This window comes from Leptonychotes weddellii, chromosome 1 (assembly GCF_054177405.1).
Source record: "Leptonychotes weddellii isolate Sample4059 chromosome 1, ASM5417740v2, whole genome shotgun sequence".
NCBI lineage: Eukaryota > Metazoa > Chordata > Mammalia > Carnivora > Phocidae > Leptonychotes > Leptonychotes weddellii.
The window spans coordinates 92,875,669-92,891,980 of record NC_138369.1 but is presented as its reverse complement, the minus strand read 5'-3'; the positions used below and the strand labels follow the sequence as shown (position 1 = coordinate 92,891,980).

The 16,312-nt window shown below is 37.8% G+C and overlaps 1 protein-coding gene across 26 annotated transcripts in view; it reads right to left on the bottom strand.

Annotated features, from left to right (window-relative positions):
- Positions 1–16,312, bottom strand: part of LOC102743902 (muscleblind-like protein 1) — a 203,414-nt gene that overhangs the window by 31,281 nt on the left and 155,821 nt on the right. For 19 of the 26 annotated variants that reach the window (XM_081828002.1, XM_081827899.1, XM_081827888.1 and 16 more), the window contains 3 exons: positions 10,864–11,034; positions 9,727–9,837; positions 447–647 (listed from right to left, as the gene is read on the bottom strand). In XM_081828002.1, the coding sequence (XP_081684128.1) occupies positions 447–647; positions 9,727–9,837; positions 10,864–10,932 (381 nt within the window). In that variant the 5' untranslated portion in view covers positions 10,933–11,034. The remainder of the gene's footprint in view (positions 1–446; positions 648–9,726; positions 9,838–10,863; positions 11,035–16,312) is intronic. The other 7 variants (XM_081828020.1, XM_081827924.1, XM_081827937.1 and 4 more) reach the window with 1 other exon arrangement.

Below are 16,312 nucleotides of genomic sequence, written 5' to 3'. Positions count from 1 at the left end.
TATATACAATGGAATATTACTCAGCCATCAGAAAGGATGAATACCCAACTTTTACATCAACATGGATGGGACTGGAGGAGATTATGCTAAGTGAAATAAGTCAAGCAGAGAAAGTCAATTATCATATGGTTTCACTTATTTGTGGAACATAAGGAACAGCATGGAGGACATTAGCAGAAGGAAGGGAAAAATGAAGGGGGGGGATTGGAGGGAGAGCTGAACCATGAGAGACTATGGACCTGAGAAACAAACAGGGTTTTAGAGGGGAGGGGGTGGGGGGATGGGTTAGCCCAGTGATGGGTATTAAGGAGGGCACGTACTGCATGGAGCACTGGGTGTTATAGGAAAACAATGGATCATGGATCACCACATCAAAAACTAATGATGTATGGTGACTAACATAACATAATAAAATTTAAAAAAAGAAACCAACTAATCATTCCTACCTCAAGTCTGTCTGTCCGCATTAATTTCTGTGCGGCAGCTGCAGCAGCCGCAGGTACAGGGACCCCAGGATTCCCTGTAACCAACATTGGTGCGGTCGGCAAGATCTCTGCTGGAACCAGGCTCGGGGACACAGGTCCCAGGTAGGGATTAAAGGCTGCTGATGCATTGGTGGCTAAGCTTGGTGCAACTGAAAACATTGGCTGAAAAAGAAAATAAAAAGCAAAATTTAATCTACAGGTCTTGGCCCGAATTTGATATCCCACATTACATATCGATCCTTCATCCATCCACCCATCCATAATCCATTCTTCCTTCCCTCCCCTCCCCCTCCCTCCTTTCATTTAACTCTGTTTCTTTACTCCCACTACGGATAAGAATGTTTCTTAAATAAGCAGTCATCCAGTCAATGTTTTTCTAAAATATAATAGGTGATTAATCCATTAAATTTCTGCTGGGATTTTGAAACTTGGGTGTCTATAATACTTGTAATTTCTTTTTGAATAATAGATCAGTTATTCAATGCAGTAATTTCTTGTGGTCACCTCATCTCCATTTTTGTCCTGATTTAATCCTAGAAACTTGTCTAAGAAATAATTTTATAATTGCTATGTCAGATGAACTTGAAAGATCTGTTTATAACAGTTAATGGGTTGCAAGTATCCTATTATCTGGAATAAATAAAGCAGAACTCCCAGCAGATAACAAAGTTTCACAGTCAATATAAACTGTGAATAAATCTCATGGGATATGTGAAAGATGATGATGACACAATTTCTTTTGAACACATAAAGTATTTGGCATATTCACTTGTTGTATGTTTTTCTGGAGAAACTATAAATATTCCACCAGCTTATCACACACTTGTGAAATATTTAACAAAGAATTTACCTTACTAGGAAGAAACCATTCTGAATGTGAAGTCTGAGACAGAAAGCTAAACAAATGCTACATGATTTTTCAAGGAAATACACAAGGTAGCACTGACTAAAATATCACAAGACAGAATTTCTGCCAGAAATGCTTTCATGGATATAGGAGGGTGGTTTCTATTTGTGATATGACAATTTGCATATCAGGAAATATATCTGTTCTTGAGTAGAATTAAATAATTTACCTGAAAGCTACTTTAATGATTTGCTTTTCCAGTTTTTTAAAGCATAATGTAGCACAACAATTTTCCACCTTATGGGTGGTGTATTTTTAACTTCCTGATTCAATGGGGTTTCAATTCTTGAAGTTTAATATTTTGTGTAATAATAATGTTTGTCTCCAAAACTCAGAAACTCATGGACAAAATGGATCCTGTTCTTTAAAGGACTTCTTAACAATTAATTTTCTTTACCCTACGGTAAGGAACAGAATCGCAGAAATTTTTTAAAATGAAGGGAATGTTAGAATGTAGCTAATTCTTCCCTCTTATAGAAATAAGAAGTTAGATGAACACTGAGTTTACACAGAATTCAAGAGAGCTTTGGAATAAAGTTCTATGCAACTGAGATGTAAAAGTAATTCTTATAGCTCAAAAGAAATGTTTTTAAAAAATAAAATATGTCCTTATTTAGTCTGGCCCTGACTTATCCTGTATTTAGAAGAGTACAATGGAATTCAAGTGTTCTTTTTCTTGGGGCAGTGGTTCTCAAGTACCTACGGGTGATTTTGCCTTGTAGGGCACATTTGGCAATGTCTGCAGACATTTCTGATTGTCACAGCTTGGGGGTGCTGTTGCATCTAATGCGTAGAGGCCAGGGATGCTGCTAGGTGGCCTGCAACACACAGGACAGCCCCTCACACCAAAGAATTATCCAGCCCCAAATGTCAATAGTGTTTAGGTTGAAAATCCCTGTCCTAAGGGATGCACTCGTCTTTTGACTTCACAAACTGTTTTAGGACAAAATCTTTGCAGCTAGTGTATACATTCTTACTAAGAAGACCATGGAAAATAGAAATATTTCATACATAATTTGATTCACTTGGGAGAAGAAACAATAACACCGTACATTCCACTGGGATTTTCAAGTTATAATTATGCCTCCAGACGTGCTGGTTTGAATGCCATGGTTAGCTACCCTGCCAGGTCGATGGCTCCTGCCTGATGAAGTGGCCTCAAGCAATACCTCCGATCCACACCCCCATCCCTGCCCAAAACACTGACAACCGCAAACTACCTGAGTGCTCCAGATATAAACAATCCATAATCGGTCAGAAACTGGGGCCCAAAGCAATCTCTGTCCATCAACAGTTACTTGAATAGCAGCTGACCTTATGCTGCCCCACTGTCTAATGGCTGCTAAGGCATTACCTTGGCAAGGGTTGACCTGTATGGTGAATCCATGTTGAACTTGGACTTCTATTCAGAAATATTCAGGTCGAACATACACTGTTACATACTGTCAGATATAAAATGTGCAATTCCAACCAGACCAGCACTCTAATTTTCTATACTAGGTATTTAAAAATTATAAGAAATTTAGCATAAAAGACCAGAAGACCAGTTTAAAATATGGAGAACACAGCCAGTCCATATCATTCCTCTTCATATTCTATTGCTATGAATTAACATGGATTTCCAGGTAGTGGATTTTTAATGTATACTCTGGAAAGGTACTGAGATGTTTATGTCACTGTACATTATTTAGAAGCAGAGGTCAAATTTACAAACGTATTTGGAGGCAAGAAAATCATTCTTTTTTTTTTTCCTAAGGAAAGCATTCTTATTTTAAGAAAATAAGACCAGTGACCAATAAAGTGCAGCTCTGTTAAATCTCAGTGAATAAACTTCTAATCCATGATGCATATAATGCAGCAGTTGCATGTCACAAATAAAAGAATACTTCTCCTAAATAAAAATATTGATCTCACTAACTGGCAACAATTTTCCTGATGGATTGTTTCTACAGAGGTGTCACATGAATTGATTTTCTGACTTAATGCAGCAGAGCAAATTCAAATCTGAAAAATTTTAGGGCACCATCCCCAAGTAAAATCTAGCAGCTTGAAAAATCTAAAACATCAACTATTCAGCAAGCATTCTCTCCAATTGTTCTCTCTCCAGATAAGTGAAGCTATTTGCTAAACCAGCAGAGGATCAATAATAAATAGCTCTATACTTTGAAACTTGATTCCAAAAGCTGCTCCCAGAAAGTGCAACATTCCTTCCTTTATTTAGAGGTTTTGTAAATTTGTTACATTCCTTCTTCAAAGAGCACCTTGTTGGAGGTAGGTCACCGCGTGGCCCCATCAGTGCCCTAATCGGATTAGAGAGGCACTTGAACTTCTGCGCTGCCAAGTCTCCTTTCCGAAAGCCATCCTGCAGAGGGTTTCGGCAGAATCGCAAGGACGGACATTAATGCTATGGTATTATCAAATGCATCCTATTTTCTCTGAGGTATCCACAGGATAACATATAACTATGTAATTGGCATATTTGATACTGACTACATCCTTGTAATAATGATTTACAGATATCTTTGTTCCTGGAAGGCATAAGGAAGGTTGGCTTATGATTGCCTTTTGCCAGTGAACACCCTCAGTGGAGAAAAACAAATTGCAACCCTACTAATGCTTGTGCATTTATGGGCTAATCACTTGTTTGTTGTAAATTAGACATTTGATTCCATTGAAGTAATCAGGCTTTATTAGAAATTAAAATGATACTCAATTTCACATGACCCTAGTTAAATGTGTGCAAACATGATTATTACTATAATTCCTTCTATTTATCGTGTGCCAGGCATTGTGCTAAGTGCTTTACCTACATTACTGTATTTAATGCACGTAACAGTAAAATGTAAACTCCATGGGCAAATAAAGCCAAAAACTCCATTGTTTCTGTTTTGAGTTGGGGGGCAGATATCTGTATCGTTCACTGCTAAATCCCCAAGATCTAGCTAGATGCCTAGCACATAGTAAGTACTCAATAAATATACACTGAATAAGTGAGTGAATGAAGGAATGTGTGGATGAATTACAGTCTTGTCAGGTGGGTTTTATTAGTCCCTCCCATTTTGCCGACAGGGTAAAGGGCTCACATAGATTACGTATCCATCATCACAAAGGAGAGCATGAAAGACTTAGGATCTGGACACAGGTGTGTCTGGTTCCAGGTGATCCTGAAACCAGTGATTCTCGGGGCTGGCTGGCCATTAGAATCCTCTGGAGAACTTCAACCCCTGAACGCCCTGGCTCTCCCCACTCATCACAATCCCGTCAGTACTATTTAAAACTCTCCTGGGACATTCCCCTTCTATACATTACGTGGTCTTCTACTATTGAAGAACAGAAACAGGTTCCGATTTTGGATTGTATGTGAGGTCTCCAAGGAGACATGTTTCCTCACAGCTTTCTTCTCAACAATGCTTTTCCCTCTACATGGAAGGTTGTTCCTGCCCAGCCCTCCTGTTTAATTCTAATCACGCTTCAAGAATCACAACTCTCTCTTCAAGTTTCCCCTGATCCGCCCACATCTCCAACTACGAAGAGGTTTTTTCCTACCCTCTGTTACCATAGAACTCCTCACCACTCGAATTTGGCATTGATCACCACATGTGTTTACTTAACCCTCTCTCCTCCTCAAACTAGACTGCAGGCATCCGAGCGTGTCTTCTGCACACTTCCTTCACCCTGCATGGAGCCTGCGGCTGCCATCGAGACACCCCCTCTGCACACACTTCTTTCATGGCGGTATTAATGCATTTGCTGTGTTTCTCCAGCACACAAACTCACTAGCAAATGCATTAAATATTTTCTAGTATAGCTATGTGAATGTTAAAAAAAAAAAGTGATTTAATGTTATTTCCTTTCCACTTGACAATGTAATCATTAATTGGTCTAGGATGCTTGTTTGAAAAGTATAATTTCTTTTAGTTTTGTTTTGCAGTTTTTTTAAAATACTGAGCTTTCTAAGTTTCAGTACTGTGGTATTACCTACCATATGCTGTAATGTTGCAAATATCATAGGGGCCCTAACTTATCTTAATACATTATGTGAAACAGTGTTTGTGATTTTTTAAAAAAATGGAGTATATGTAATAAATAGTATCTAATCAGTATTTGATACGATTTATGGAATACAATTTTTTCAGATTTTTCTAGATTTTACCTTTGTGCATGTGCATGTGTGTGTGTGTGTGTGTGTGTGTGTGTTTGTAAAGGTTGAACCTGCAAGTAGTAAAAAAATAAAGCTTTTTTTGTTCCTTGACAGCACATAATCAAGGTGTAAAAAGCCATGTTTCTGGGTACACACAACCCTATACAGGAGTGAGAGAAGTCCCTGTAAACAATTATTTTGAATATTAAACAGTCAAAGATTAAGGGGCGTTCCCAACAAATTCACATTACAATCTCTCTTTTTTTTCCCCCTAGGAGTGTAGCATATGACTCTAATAAAATAAGAAATACTATTTTAAAGTCTGCTTCTAGACCGACTTGTTGACTGGGCAAATCACAATGACCACCTGGCTTTATTTTTAATCTCACCTTACCACTTCAATCTAGCTTTACTGAAGTAACAAACATTTACATAAAGAAGACTCACTTCTGGCCCAGCGAGTAAAAAGGTATCAACACATATGGCCTGGTCCCTAAGATTCGGGCCTGTCTGCAAGCTGCTCGAGGAAGCACCGGCCGGCTCCTTGACTGAAACAGGCACTAGATGGAGCACGGATGACGGCCGTGGTGGCCACATTTTACTGGAAATGCTTTCTCAGAAGTGGCCTTATCTCAATCACTAGGTTGGGAAACCTGGAGGGTAAAGCACTAAAAACCAATTTAAGAATTCTAGGTGTTCCTGGAAATGTGACATATGGTGACTTCAAAGCTTTCAGCACTCAGCCACCAACAACCATGAGGTGGGAACACCAGGGCAGCAAAAGTGAGGCGACGGGGACAGCAAGAGAGCTCCCAAGACTTTTTAGCTAAGTCCGGTAACTTTGCATTTCTTTATCCCTAGGCTACTTCAAATTCATGAAATGCACAGGAATTCAACTTGAGTTATGTACCTCAAGGCAGCTAGGTGTGTGTGTACCTTAAGGGGAGCAGCCCTCAGACATTACCGATGGCCAAGGCTAAGCTTTGGGAGAGCAGGGAAAAGGCACAGGAGTGGAGTGGAAGTGCAGAGCTCAGACACAGCTCTTCATAACCATTCCTTATGCAGAGCTCTTCAAGGGCAATGACAAAAGCCTGGAATCGACGGAACTGCTAAAGACATCTTTCTGGGATGGATCAAAGAAAATACACCAGATGCTTCCAAGTTGTGAGCCACAAGATACGGTCTATATTTGGTTAGGTTGCTTAGTTTTCTGGTTGGATTATCTCTGCATCAGAGAGTACATAGCAATGTAATAATTTTTTTTTTTAAAGTAGTACTTAGAAAAAATCCAAATATTTAATTTTTTACATTTGGATAATCAAATACTATAGGTCTTCCATTTCTCTTCAAAGATCACATAATAAAGAGAAATACGATCTTTTTACATTTTTCTTAGGGGCTTAGGAATGATAATAGAATTAATGCCAGTTACTTAATAATTTCTTATGCAAATTTCAGGGAGTAGACACACAGGTAAATTCAATTACTTATTTTCAACTACTTATTTTCTCATCTTATGAAACAGAAATAATTATGAAATTGTTAGGAACTTGCAGATAATAATATATTTGAAACTTATCACTATATGTTAATGAAGGTCAGAGATTTTAAATGAATCAACGAAGGACCCAGAGCTGGTTGGTGGCATATCTCCAATTAGTGTTTCTACAGCCTGAATGCTAGCACCTGAACAGCTTGGGTTAAAATCTTGGCCCTACTAAGCACTAGCTATGTACCTTGGGCAAATTACTTAACCTTTCCAAACCTCTTGTGTCTTTATGAGGGTTGCTGGAGTGGTGGGGGTTGGGAAGGATGGGGTGGCTGGGTGATAGACATCGGGGAGGGTATGTGCTATGGTGAGTGTTGTGAATTGTGTAAGACTGATGAATCACAGACCTGTACCTCTCAAACAAATAATACATTATATGTTAAAAAAAAAAAAAAAAGGAAGAAGATAGCAGGAAGGGAAAAATGAAGGGAGGGAAATCGGAGGGGGAGACGAACCATGAGAGACTACGGACTCTGAGAAACAAACTGAGGGTTCTAAAGGGGAGGGGGTGGGAGGATGGGTTAGCCTGGTGATGGGTATTGAGGAGGGCACGTTCTGCATGGAGCACTGGGTGTTATACGCAAACAATGAATCATGGAACACTACATCAAAGACTAATGATGCAATGTATGGTGATTAACATAACATAATAAAAAATAAATAAATAAAATAAAATACCTCTAAAGTTGAGAAAATATCATCTACTTTATAGGACGGTTGTGAGGATTTATGATACAAAAAGTAGTGAGTGCAGTAAATGCCCTTAGAGTGTTGTATCTGCCCCCCAAATGGAAGTCCTCTTTCTGCCTCTTGGCTTGGTGCATTTCATAACAACAGAATAAAGTATACGAAAACAGGAAGCTCTCCTATAAACCCCTGCATTCCCCAAGTCACCTCAGTGTCATCTTCTCAAGACCTTAAATTGAGAGACTCAGTCTCCCAAAATTTCTGAAAAGATGAAAACCCAACCGAGTGGCAGAGCAGCTACTGCCTGGTCTCACCGGTACCCTCATTGAGCCCCAGGCTGCCCCTGCTAATAGAGTGCTAGTATATATCCAACCGTAGGCCCCGTTCTGTGCTGCGGGCTCTAGGATGGGGCTTGTACTCTGGTTCCTGCTGCCGATTCCTTTGGAATCACAGGGCCAGGTAAACTACCACAAACCTCGCCTGTCTTCCTTGTATCCAAGAAACTCCTTACTTCATTCTTTGACTCATCAAGTAATTTTTGATCTCGCTATATGCCAGGCACAATAGGAGAGGCTTCCAGATTTGATTAGAACTTCCCTGCTCCTTCTCCCTCTTTGCGTTCCCTCAGCTATGGTTTAAGGGGCCAAACTGGTTCGCCCTAAAAAAATAAGAGGCTTCACCTACTTGACTACAAACCCTGAAACTGCTCAGATACTCCTACCGCTCCTGATATTATGGATCTGCTCACAGTATCACCTCCTTCGATAGAACCCCTGCCTGGGCTAGATTCAAGCGTGTGCTGTGTCTTCGAACACTAATATCTATACCAGTGGCCATGCTCTTTGAGTGGCAACCATGTTCTGCATTGGTCACCTGGCAGCTTCCAGCCTTGTTATAATCCCTATTTGTTGACCCAGAATTCAAATTCCAGTGAGCAGCTGGTTATGACCATCTCATTTATTTCTGAATCTCTGTATGATTACTCTCATCAGCAGGGCTGACTACACAAAGGATCTAAAAGTCTCAGGTGGGATTCTGAAGACAAATTTCCTGGATTAAAGCCTTCTCTACAGTTATTAAAGCCTCAAATGTTTTAAAATTGAATAATTATGATGACTTCTATACTTATTACAAAAATGTCACCCTGAACCGAGTATATTTTTAGACTATGATCTCAGGATGCCTTTAGTAGAAGGATAATTCTGCATTCAAATCTAGTCATACCAGGGAAAATTAACATAAAGCCCAAATGTGCTCACAACTAATAAAAATAAATGTTTTGTCTAAGTAGAGAATTTTCCAACAAAAACACCAGGACATGTGATTTGTCTGCTGGTTTCAGAAATTGTGATTTTGTGATTTCATGCACACCACAAATTTGTTACTGTATTTTACAGACATGAGCATAAATGTTGTTTACAGTCTGTCCCAGGATGACCCCTATGATGACCCTGGAATGGCCCTGAGAGTAAAGCTCAAGGACTAAGTCAGGAGATGGGCCAAGACTTCACAGTGAGGAGCTCAATGCCGTGACCAGCACTGTTTCCGGCAGTATAGGAATTACACCTGCTGACCAGAAGTGCTTCCGGTCACTGAGAGAGTAGAGCCTGATGGTTAGCAGCCTTTAAATGTTGAAGTGGAACAAAGTATCTCACATCAAGGAGAAATCTTAGATCAGCTAAAGTAGTAGCCACCCCAAGGATTTATCAGATCTCTCTGAAACTGTGTGAGAGGGCCAGCTGTGAAAGACACCTCTTGTCCTGTATTTTATGCTAGCGAGAATCACTGTAACTTTTTTTTTTAACCACATGGAAATCTTCATGCTATCCCAATGCAGATATAATACTAGCAGATGCCACAAAAATAAATTTAAGATCCCATATTTTTAACTGAGCCCCCAATAATGGAAAAAAATATATCAGGTTAAAACAGACACAGAATTATAATATTCTCTCACCTCAACTGTATAGTACTGATAATTGGTATCACTGCCGATGTGATATGGAGATCCCTCCCACCTCGAAATGCAATCCCCCCCTCTTTTTTGGAATGATTGGTGCATTAAGTTCTAAGAGAGAATAATAATTACATTGAGTTCAGGTGTTAAAATGTATTAGGAAAAAAATTAGTTAGCACACATGCTACAGTCAGCATATCAGAAAAATGTGGGTCTTCACATTCCCACAACCCCATAACAGTGCATATAAGTTACTGACATAAATTGCTGACAGATATATTCTGATCATTACGAATTTTAACATGCATTTAAATACATAATTACTATATCACAATCAACATCAGAATAACCTTTTGTAATCTACAATTACTTATGATAGTAATCTTACATTTTTATGAATAAATGTGAGTAAAGGTTATTAAAGTCATTTATCATATACACTCCCCCAAACTCCAAATAAATAAATAAATATATGTGCTCAGAATCAAAAGTTATTCACATACACTGCTCAGTAAACATTAAATCTCTATGACCACCTACAGTTTAAAGTATTTAGCTCTTTGCTTCAAAGCCCTGGGAGTTTCTGCCTCTCCTGATTAGTTCTCTTTTAATGCATGATATTGACTCACCACTGTCAAAATTTTGCTAGCATTTGTAACTACAAAATAATTTCACTTTGAGTTTGAAAGAATAACAAAGGCTCCTTTTCAATAAAGAAAATGATGCAAACAGATTCTCTTCAAGGAAGCAGGAAAGGAAAAATTTTTCTCAAAACTAAAGATGATCTATACCAAATTTTAAAAATATTATTACCATTAAAGGAGTCTGAAAATGCACATGGACTATATTGATCAGTTTGATGACCATTTTAACTCCTGCAAATCACAGGATTTCATGTGAAGAGAATTTTAGGGGGAAAACATGCCATAAGTAAATTTCCACATGATTTAGCGAGAAGATGAGTATCTTCACAGTGTGAAAACTGTTTCAGGCTTTGCTTGGTAATTTTGTTAGAAAATGCTAGACACCTGATACTGTTACCTATGTTCACTTAATCGAGTGCACTCATTACTTTCATACTGAAACTAAGCACTTGGAATTACAAACTTCATGAATGAGGACTGAAAACGTGCTTACCACGGGTTGTAATGGGGCACCGGGCATCATGGCATTGGCTAGTTGCATTTGCTGGGCCAACATGGCCATGTTCTTCTGCTGAATCAAGTTATTGCGCCCATTTATCTCCAACTGCGTTTTTAAGTGTGGGGGTGGATGAAGATATTTGCAGTTCTCCCTGGAGCAACGACCCTAAAAAAACAAAAGCAGGAAATACCATTTAAAATACCATTAGACCAGCAAATCTTAAAAAATAAAAATAATGCAAACCTACCACCTGGATCTACCATGGGTTTCTAACACACTGTATTGTCCATATCCATTTATCATACATTTAGAATAAGTAATGAATTCACCCAAAAGCATTATCAAAATGAGGTGTTAAGACATTTGAGAAAGTCTTAAAGCTTAAAGAAGTTCCCTTCTTTTAATATTAGCACTAATATTTCTAGGTCCAAGTTTAAAAATCTACAAACTGCCAGGGTAAGATTAAAATAAAGAATATGAAATGAAGAATAATATTAGCTCCTTCCAAATCTCCTGGTTAACTTTAATGAACCCAAGAGAAACATGAAGTTTTAGCATCTATTTTTACTTGTATTGAGTTCTAAGGAAATGAACTTAAGAGGATTCAAGGCACACTGTGTCTTCAGTTCAGCACCTTTACGAGTATCTCATAACAAATAAAATTAAATTACTACTAAGCTTTACAAACCCATATATTAAGAAATTTGCAGGCGAAAAAAAGAAAATGCCCATATGTTCCCACTGTACATAGAGATTAGTAAGTATAATGAAACACTGGTGGAAAACGTAGCCTTTAACCTTTCAAAGATAAATCTAGTCTCCATTGCCCAAGAGCTATAAAACAATAGAAAATAGACATATATACCCTTCAAAAGATTTATAATGTAAAATGGAGAAACAAAATATTAGAAAAAAGTAAGAAATGTGAATATACCCTTCCTTTCGGGACATTTCTTTTCATCAAAAATATGTATTAAAGTCTGTAATATGAAATAGTGTATAAGGGATTTATTTCATATTATTTCAATTCTATCATTCCACTGTTTCCATATTATTTCAATATGTTCTCAAGTCTTTATAATGAAAGGTCTTATCAATTATTACCTTGACAACTTCTTTCACCAATAAATCTAATTAGAACTGTTTGGGAGGGTCAAAGAAAGATTCAGTTGAAGCCATCAACCACTTTTCCTGAGCTTTCTTTGATTTTTCTAAGAAAAATCCATTTGCCATCATTTAACCTTATACTGTAAACTGATGCAGCAAGCTTGAGTTTGTGACAAAAATCTTGTCACAATCCTAATTTGAAAGATCTATTTCTGGCTTGTTTTGATTCAGTTTTTTAGGAACAAGTTTCTGCAAAGGGCTAATATCATAGGATACTGCCTTTCATTTTAGCAAGCTTTATGTAATAAAGCATCACCAATAATGTTTTAAATCAGAAGGTGGCAGAAGACAGTAGTTGATACCAAGAAACTGTCAGGTCCCAAGACCTAGGGTAGAGGCCTAGGTCTCCCATCAGCAGCAGGAACTGCATACAAAACTAACTTTTTTGTCTCAGGCCTTTTATGCATTTCAAAAATGCTATAAAACCTACACCATACGTTTCTTATGAAGATCAGAGGAGATAATGTATATGTCACGCCCTTGGCCCTGCACGGCACTCTGTGAGCAAGGTAAAGGTCAGGAGCTGCTATTTGCCACCACCCCCACCCCCTTTAATCATATACCCAACAAAAGAAAAACAAAATATCACCATGAAGGTAATTTTTATAATATCTCTTAGTTATGCCTATTGATATGTTCACAAAGTAACATTTATATATTTATGACTTATTCCACAGGAAATCATGCTCGGTATCTGTTGAGATCATGAGCATGTTATTAGCTTGAAAGCATCCAGATGAAAAGCAACTTTTACCCAAAAACAACACTTAGAGTCACAGGAGAAACCACAGAGAACGCCTGGCCAACATAAATAACCTCATGGCTAACATGTGGTACAATCTCAGGGCTACCCAGTTGAGGTGTCCTAGAGAAAACTGCTTTCTCTCAGGACAAAGAAAAATTTGGCTCTAAGAGAAATTCTGGTTCTCAGTATCGCCACATTATTTTTCATACTAATACTGGATCTATTTAAGTGAAAAGAGGCAAGATTATATCCACCCCGAGGATTCGGTTACTGTCAATTCACTCAGATCAGTTTCTATAGCTCCATAAATAGCACAGAGATAGCCCTAGGCCTTGAACTAGGCCTGGCCAACACTAACACTGATCTTCCTAAGCTCTTCATCCCAGTGCCTCCCGACACACAAACCACTCAGCCCCTCCTCCCTATTAACACAGCTCAGATTGAAATAATGGAGACAAATCATATTGCCCTATATACATTCTGTGTCAGATCATGTCAAACCTTTCAAGAGAAGCTCACACCTTCGGTTTTCATTTTTTTATTTATACTTACTCAGGAAAAATGCCATTCTAATTTCTTACATATGCTACCTTTCTATACACAGCTTGATTTGACTGCACTGAAACTTCACTTTCAAAAGCTATGTTCCTAAGAATCAACTGAGGATATTCGGTGAAAAGGTATGCAGATGAGCAGGCCTCTTCCACAGTCTGTGGTGGTAGCTCTGGGGGAGCCCAGAGATCTGCATTTTAATAGTATTCCACATTATTGCTATATCAGGCAAAAAAACACTGCAAAAACACAATTCTGCAAAGCCACGTGAATTTTCCATTGACATGTGTGGGAAAAAAACCAGAGTAGCCTCTGCAACTGACGTTAGATAAACTCAGCTTCCTAGGGAGTTCAAAACGTGTTTAATGCTGGCTATGCTGCTGAATAATTGTGGTTTGACAAATAAAAAGGTCAAGAAAAAGTCAGAATAAACATCCTCTTCTAGAGGACTGCCTAAAACTCTGGAGAAAATCACCAGAATACCTTTTGTTGAGTTAAGGTGAACGTGCCCACTGGTACTCTCCATGTTCGTCCACAGTCTACACCTGAGGTCCCAGCACCATACCTCAATACGCATTTGCAAAATGAATGAATGAACACTTCTTAATAATTCCTTAAAGATGAATTCTACTCTAACTCTGTTCTGGAGACAATGAAACTAATAGAATGAAAAGTAACTCTCAATACCAAACTTTGATTCTGAGCTGTACTAACTTACGCTTTTATTCAGAGGCCAGTAATTTGAACACCCGATAAAGCTTGCCATAATAAAGGGAGGAAAGGTAACAGAAGGTTCATAAGTTTCACCAGGGATGAAACTAGATTTGTGTAGAGATGTGATGTATTTGGTGTCCTAAAATCTATACAGTCACAATACATTCCAAAAATCTAAGTACAGAAATTCAGTCAGATCTAGCGCTCACGTATGCAAATTTGTATAAAGGAACTATATTCTAAATCATCCAGAGATATCACCTCCAAGATACATTAAATTGGGCTGCTAGGAGTAATGCTAAAATAGAAAGTTTTTATTCCGTTTTGATTGCTCTATGCCGTTCTACCTGTTGCCATATAATCGTACATTCTATACAACATAGCTTGGTTCGAACTGCAGAATAGCAGCTTTGTTATTTCCTTACTGTGTGACCCTGTAGGAGTTAAATTCTCTGAGCGGCCATACCTTTTCGGTAGAAAAGCAGCACCACCACTGATTTCACTCGTGATGTATAAGGGTTGAGCAAGACAGTGCGCCAACTTCATTCATGGCTCCTGATATAACAGGCTCTCAATAAGCTACTAATAAACAGCAGTTGCTTAATTTAGCACTGTATCGGTTAAAAGTACTAAAAAAAATACAAAAAGGAAACCTGTGACAATGCATGTCAATCATTAATAATATAAGCTTGGCCCTTAATCATCATTCTGCATTTGCCACATCCACTACGGAAAATGCCATTCTAATACATTTCTTATAGTGTTATATTGCTGTCGTTTGCTTTTGTTGATTGTACTGACATTTACTGTCAGTGAGCTAGCCAGCTGACTAGCAGGCTACTCTATAGGGTCTATACCATAAATACCTTCGACGCCACTCAAAATGGTGTTTTATAGGTTAACTGAACACAGAATTCAAAGACATCATTGTAATGTACATACTATATATTTTAAGGGAATGGAGGAAGTTCAGTAAAGTATCAATTCAGACTAAGTCCATTTTTCTCCAATATTTTTTCTACCTTACTTTAAAAGTAATCTTTCCAAAAAAGTCAAAATTTTCCCCTTATAGTCTTAAAAGCCTGTATGAGACCAATCATGGTCATTCAAGAGATCAACTCATCAAGTCTTTAATTTCTGAAGTTATAAACTGTTCAACTGTGAATTTAAGGATTTTTCTCATCAGCTTTTGAAATGCGTACGAGTTTGTGATTATAACAAAGGAAAATGTATGTTTAGATTAACTGTGTGAGCTTCAAAATAATTTTTAAACATCTTAGTTTAATAAAGTGCACTTTTTAAAATTTATTTTAAAATATTTTATTTATTTATTTGAGAGAGAGAGAGGGAGAAAACGAGCAGAGGGAAGGGACAGAGGGAGAGGAAGAAGCAGGCTCCCCACTGAGCAGGGAGCCCTACATGGGGCTTGATCCCAGCGTCCTGCAATCATGACCTGAGCCAAAGGCAGATGCTTAACTGACTGAGCCACCCGGGTGCCCCAGTGAAGTGTACTTTTAAATAATTAATAGTATGAGCATATAAAGTGCATATCTAAAAATTGTGTGTATGTATATACAGTATATGATGTATATAGTGAGATATAAATTGTAGAATAAAGATAAAACTGAATAGAACTACAGATGGCAATTTAGAGTATAAAAAATGGTTTCTGAGCTATTTTTAGTATTTATTTAAGATCAAAAATGAAACACCTTCCTTAGAAATCGGTGAAACCTAATAAACTAAAAATTCAAAATTCTATCTGGAAATCAGACAAACTGAACTGTTTATAATTTTTCTACCTAAAATAAAAGGCATACTGTGATTATGAGGTCAGAATATAAAAAGACATCTTATTAAGCTGCCAAATGGTAACTATGTGGTAGAATTAAAATTATTCGGTCATATTTGGGTAAACTCTGGAAATAAAGGGGCAATGAAAAAATTATAAGGGTACCAAGCTTATACTCATAAGTCGTTTCCAACTTTCAATGGAAATACTGGTTTTCAGGAAAAACGGTTCAAACTGCAACTATTTATTTCAATTGTTAAAACAAAACCAGTATTTCCTTTGGGACAACTGAGATATACAAATGTTTTTGAAGCACTTTCTGGAGATACTCATTGCTCAGATATTGGCCAGAAACTCTGGCAAAGGAATTTGGTAGCTTCCTATTGAAAATTCTTACTATTTTTTTTTCAGCTAAGATGATAGAAATATCTCACAAAAATTTTGCCAAAGGGGAAAAAAAATTGGCAGTCAGG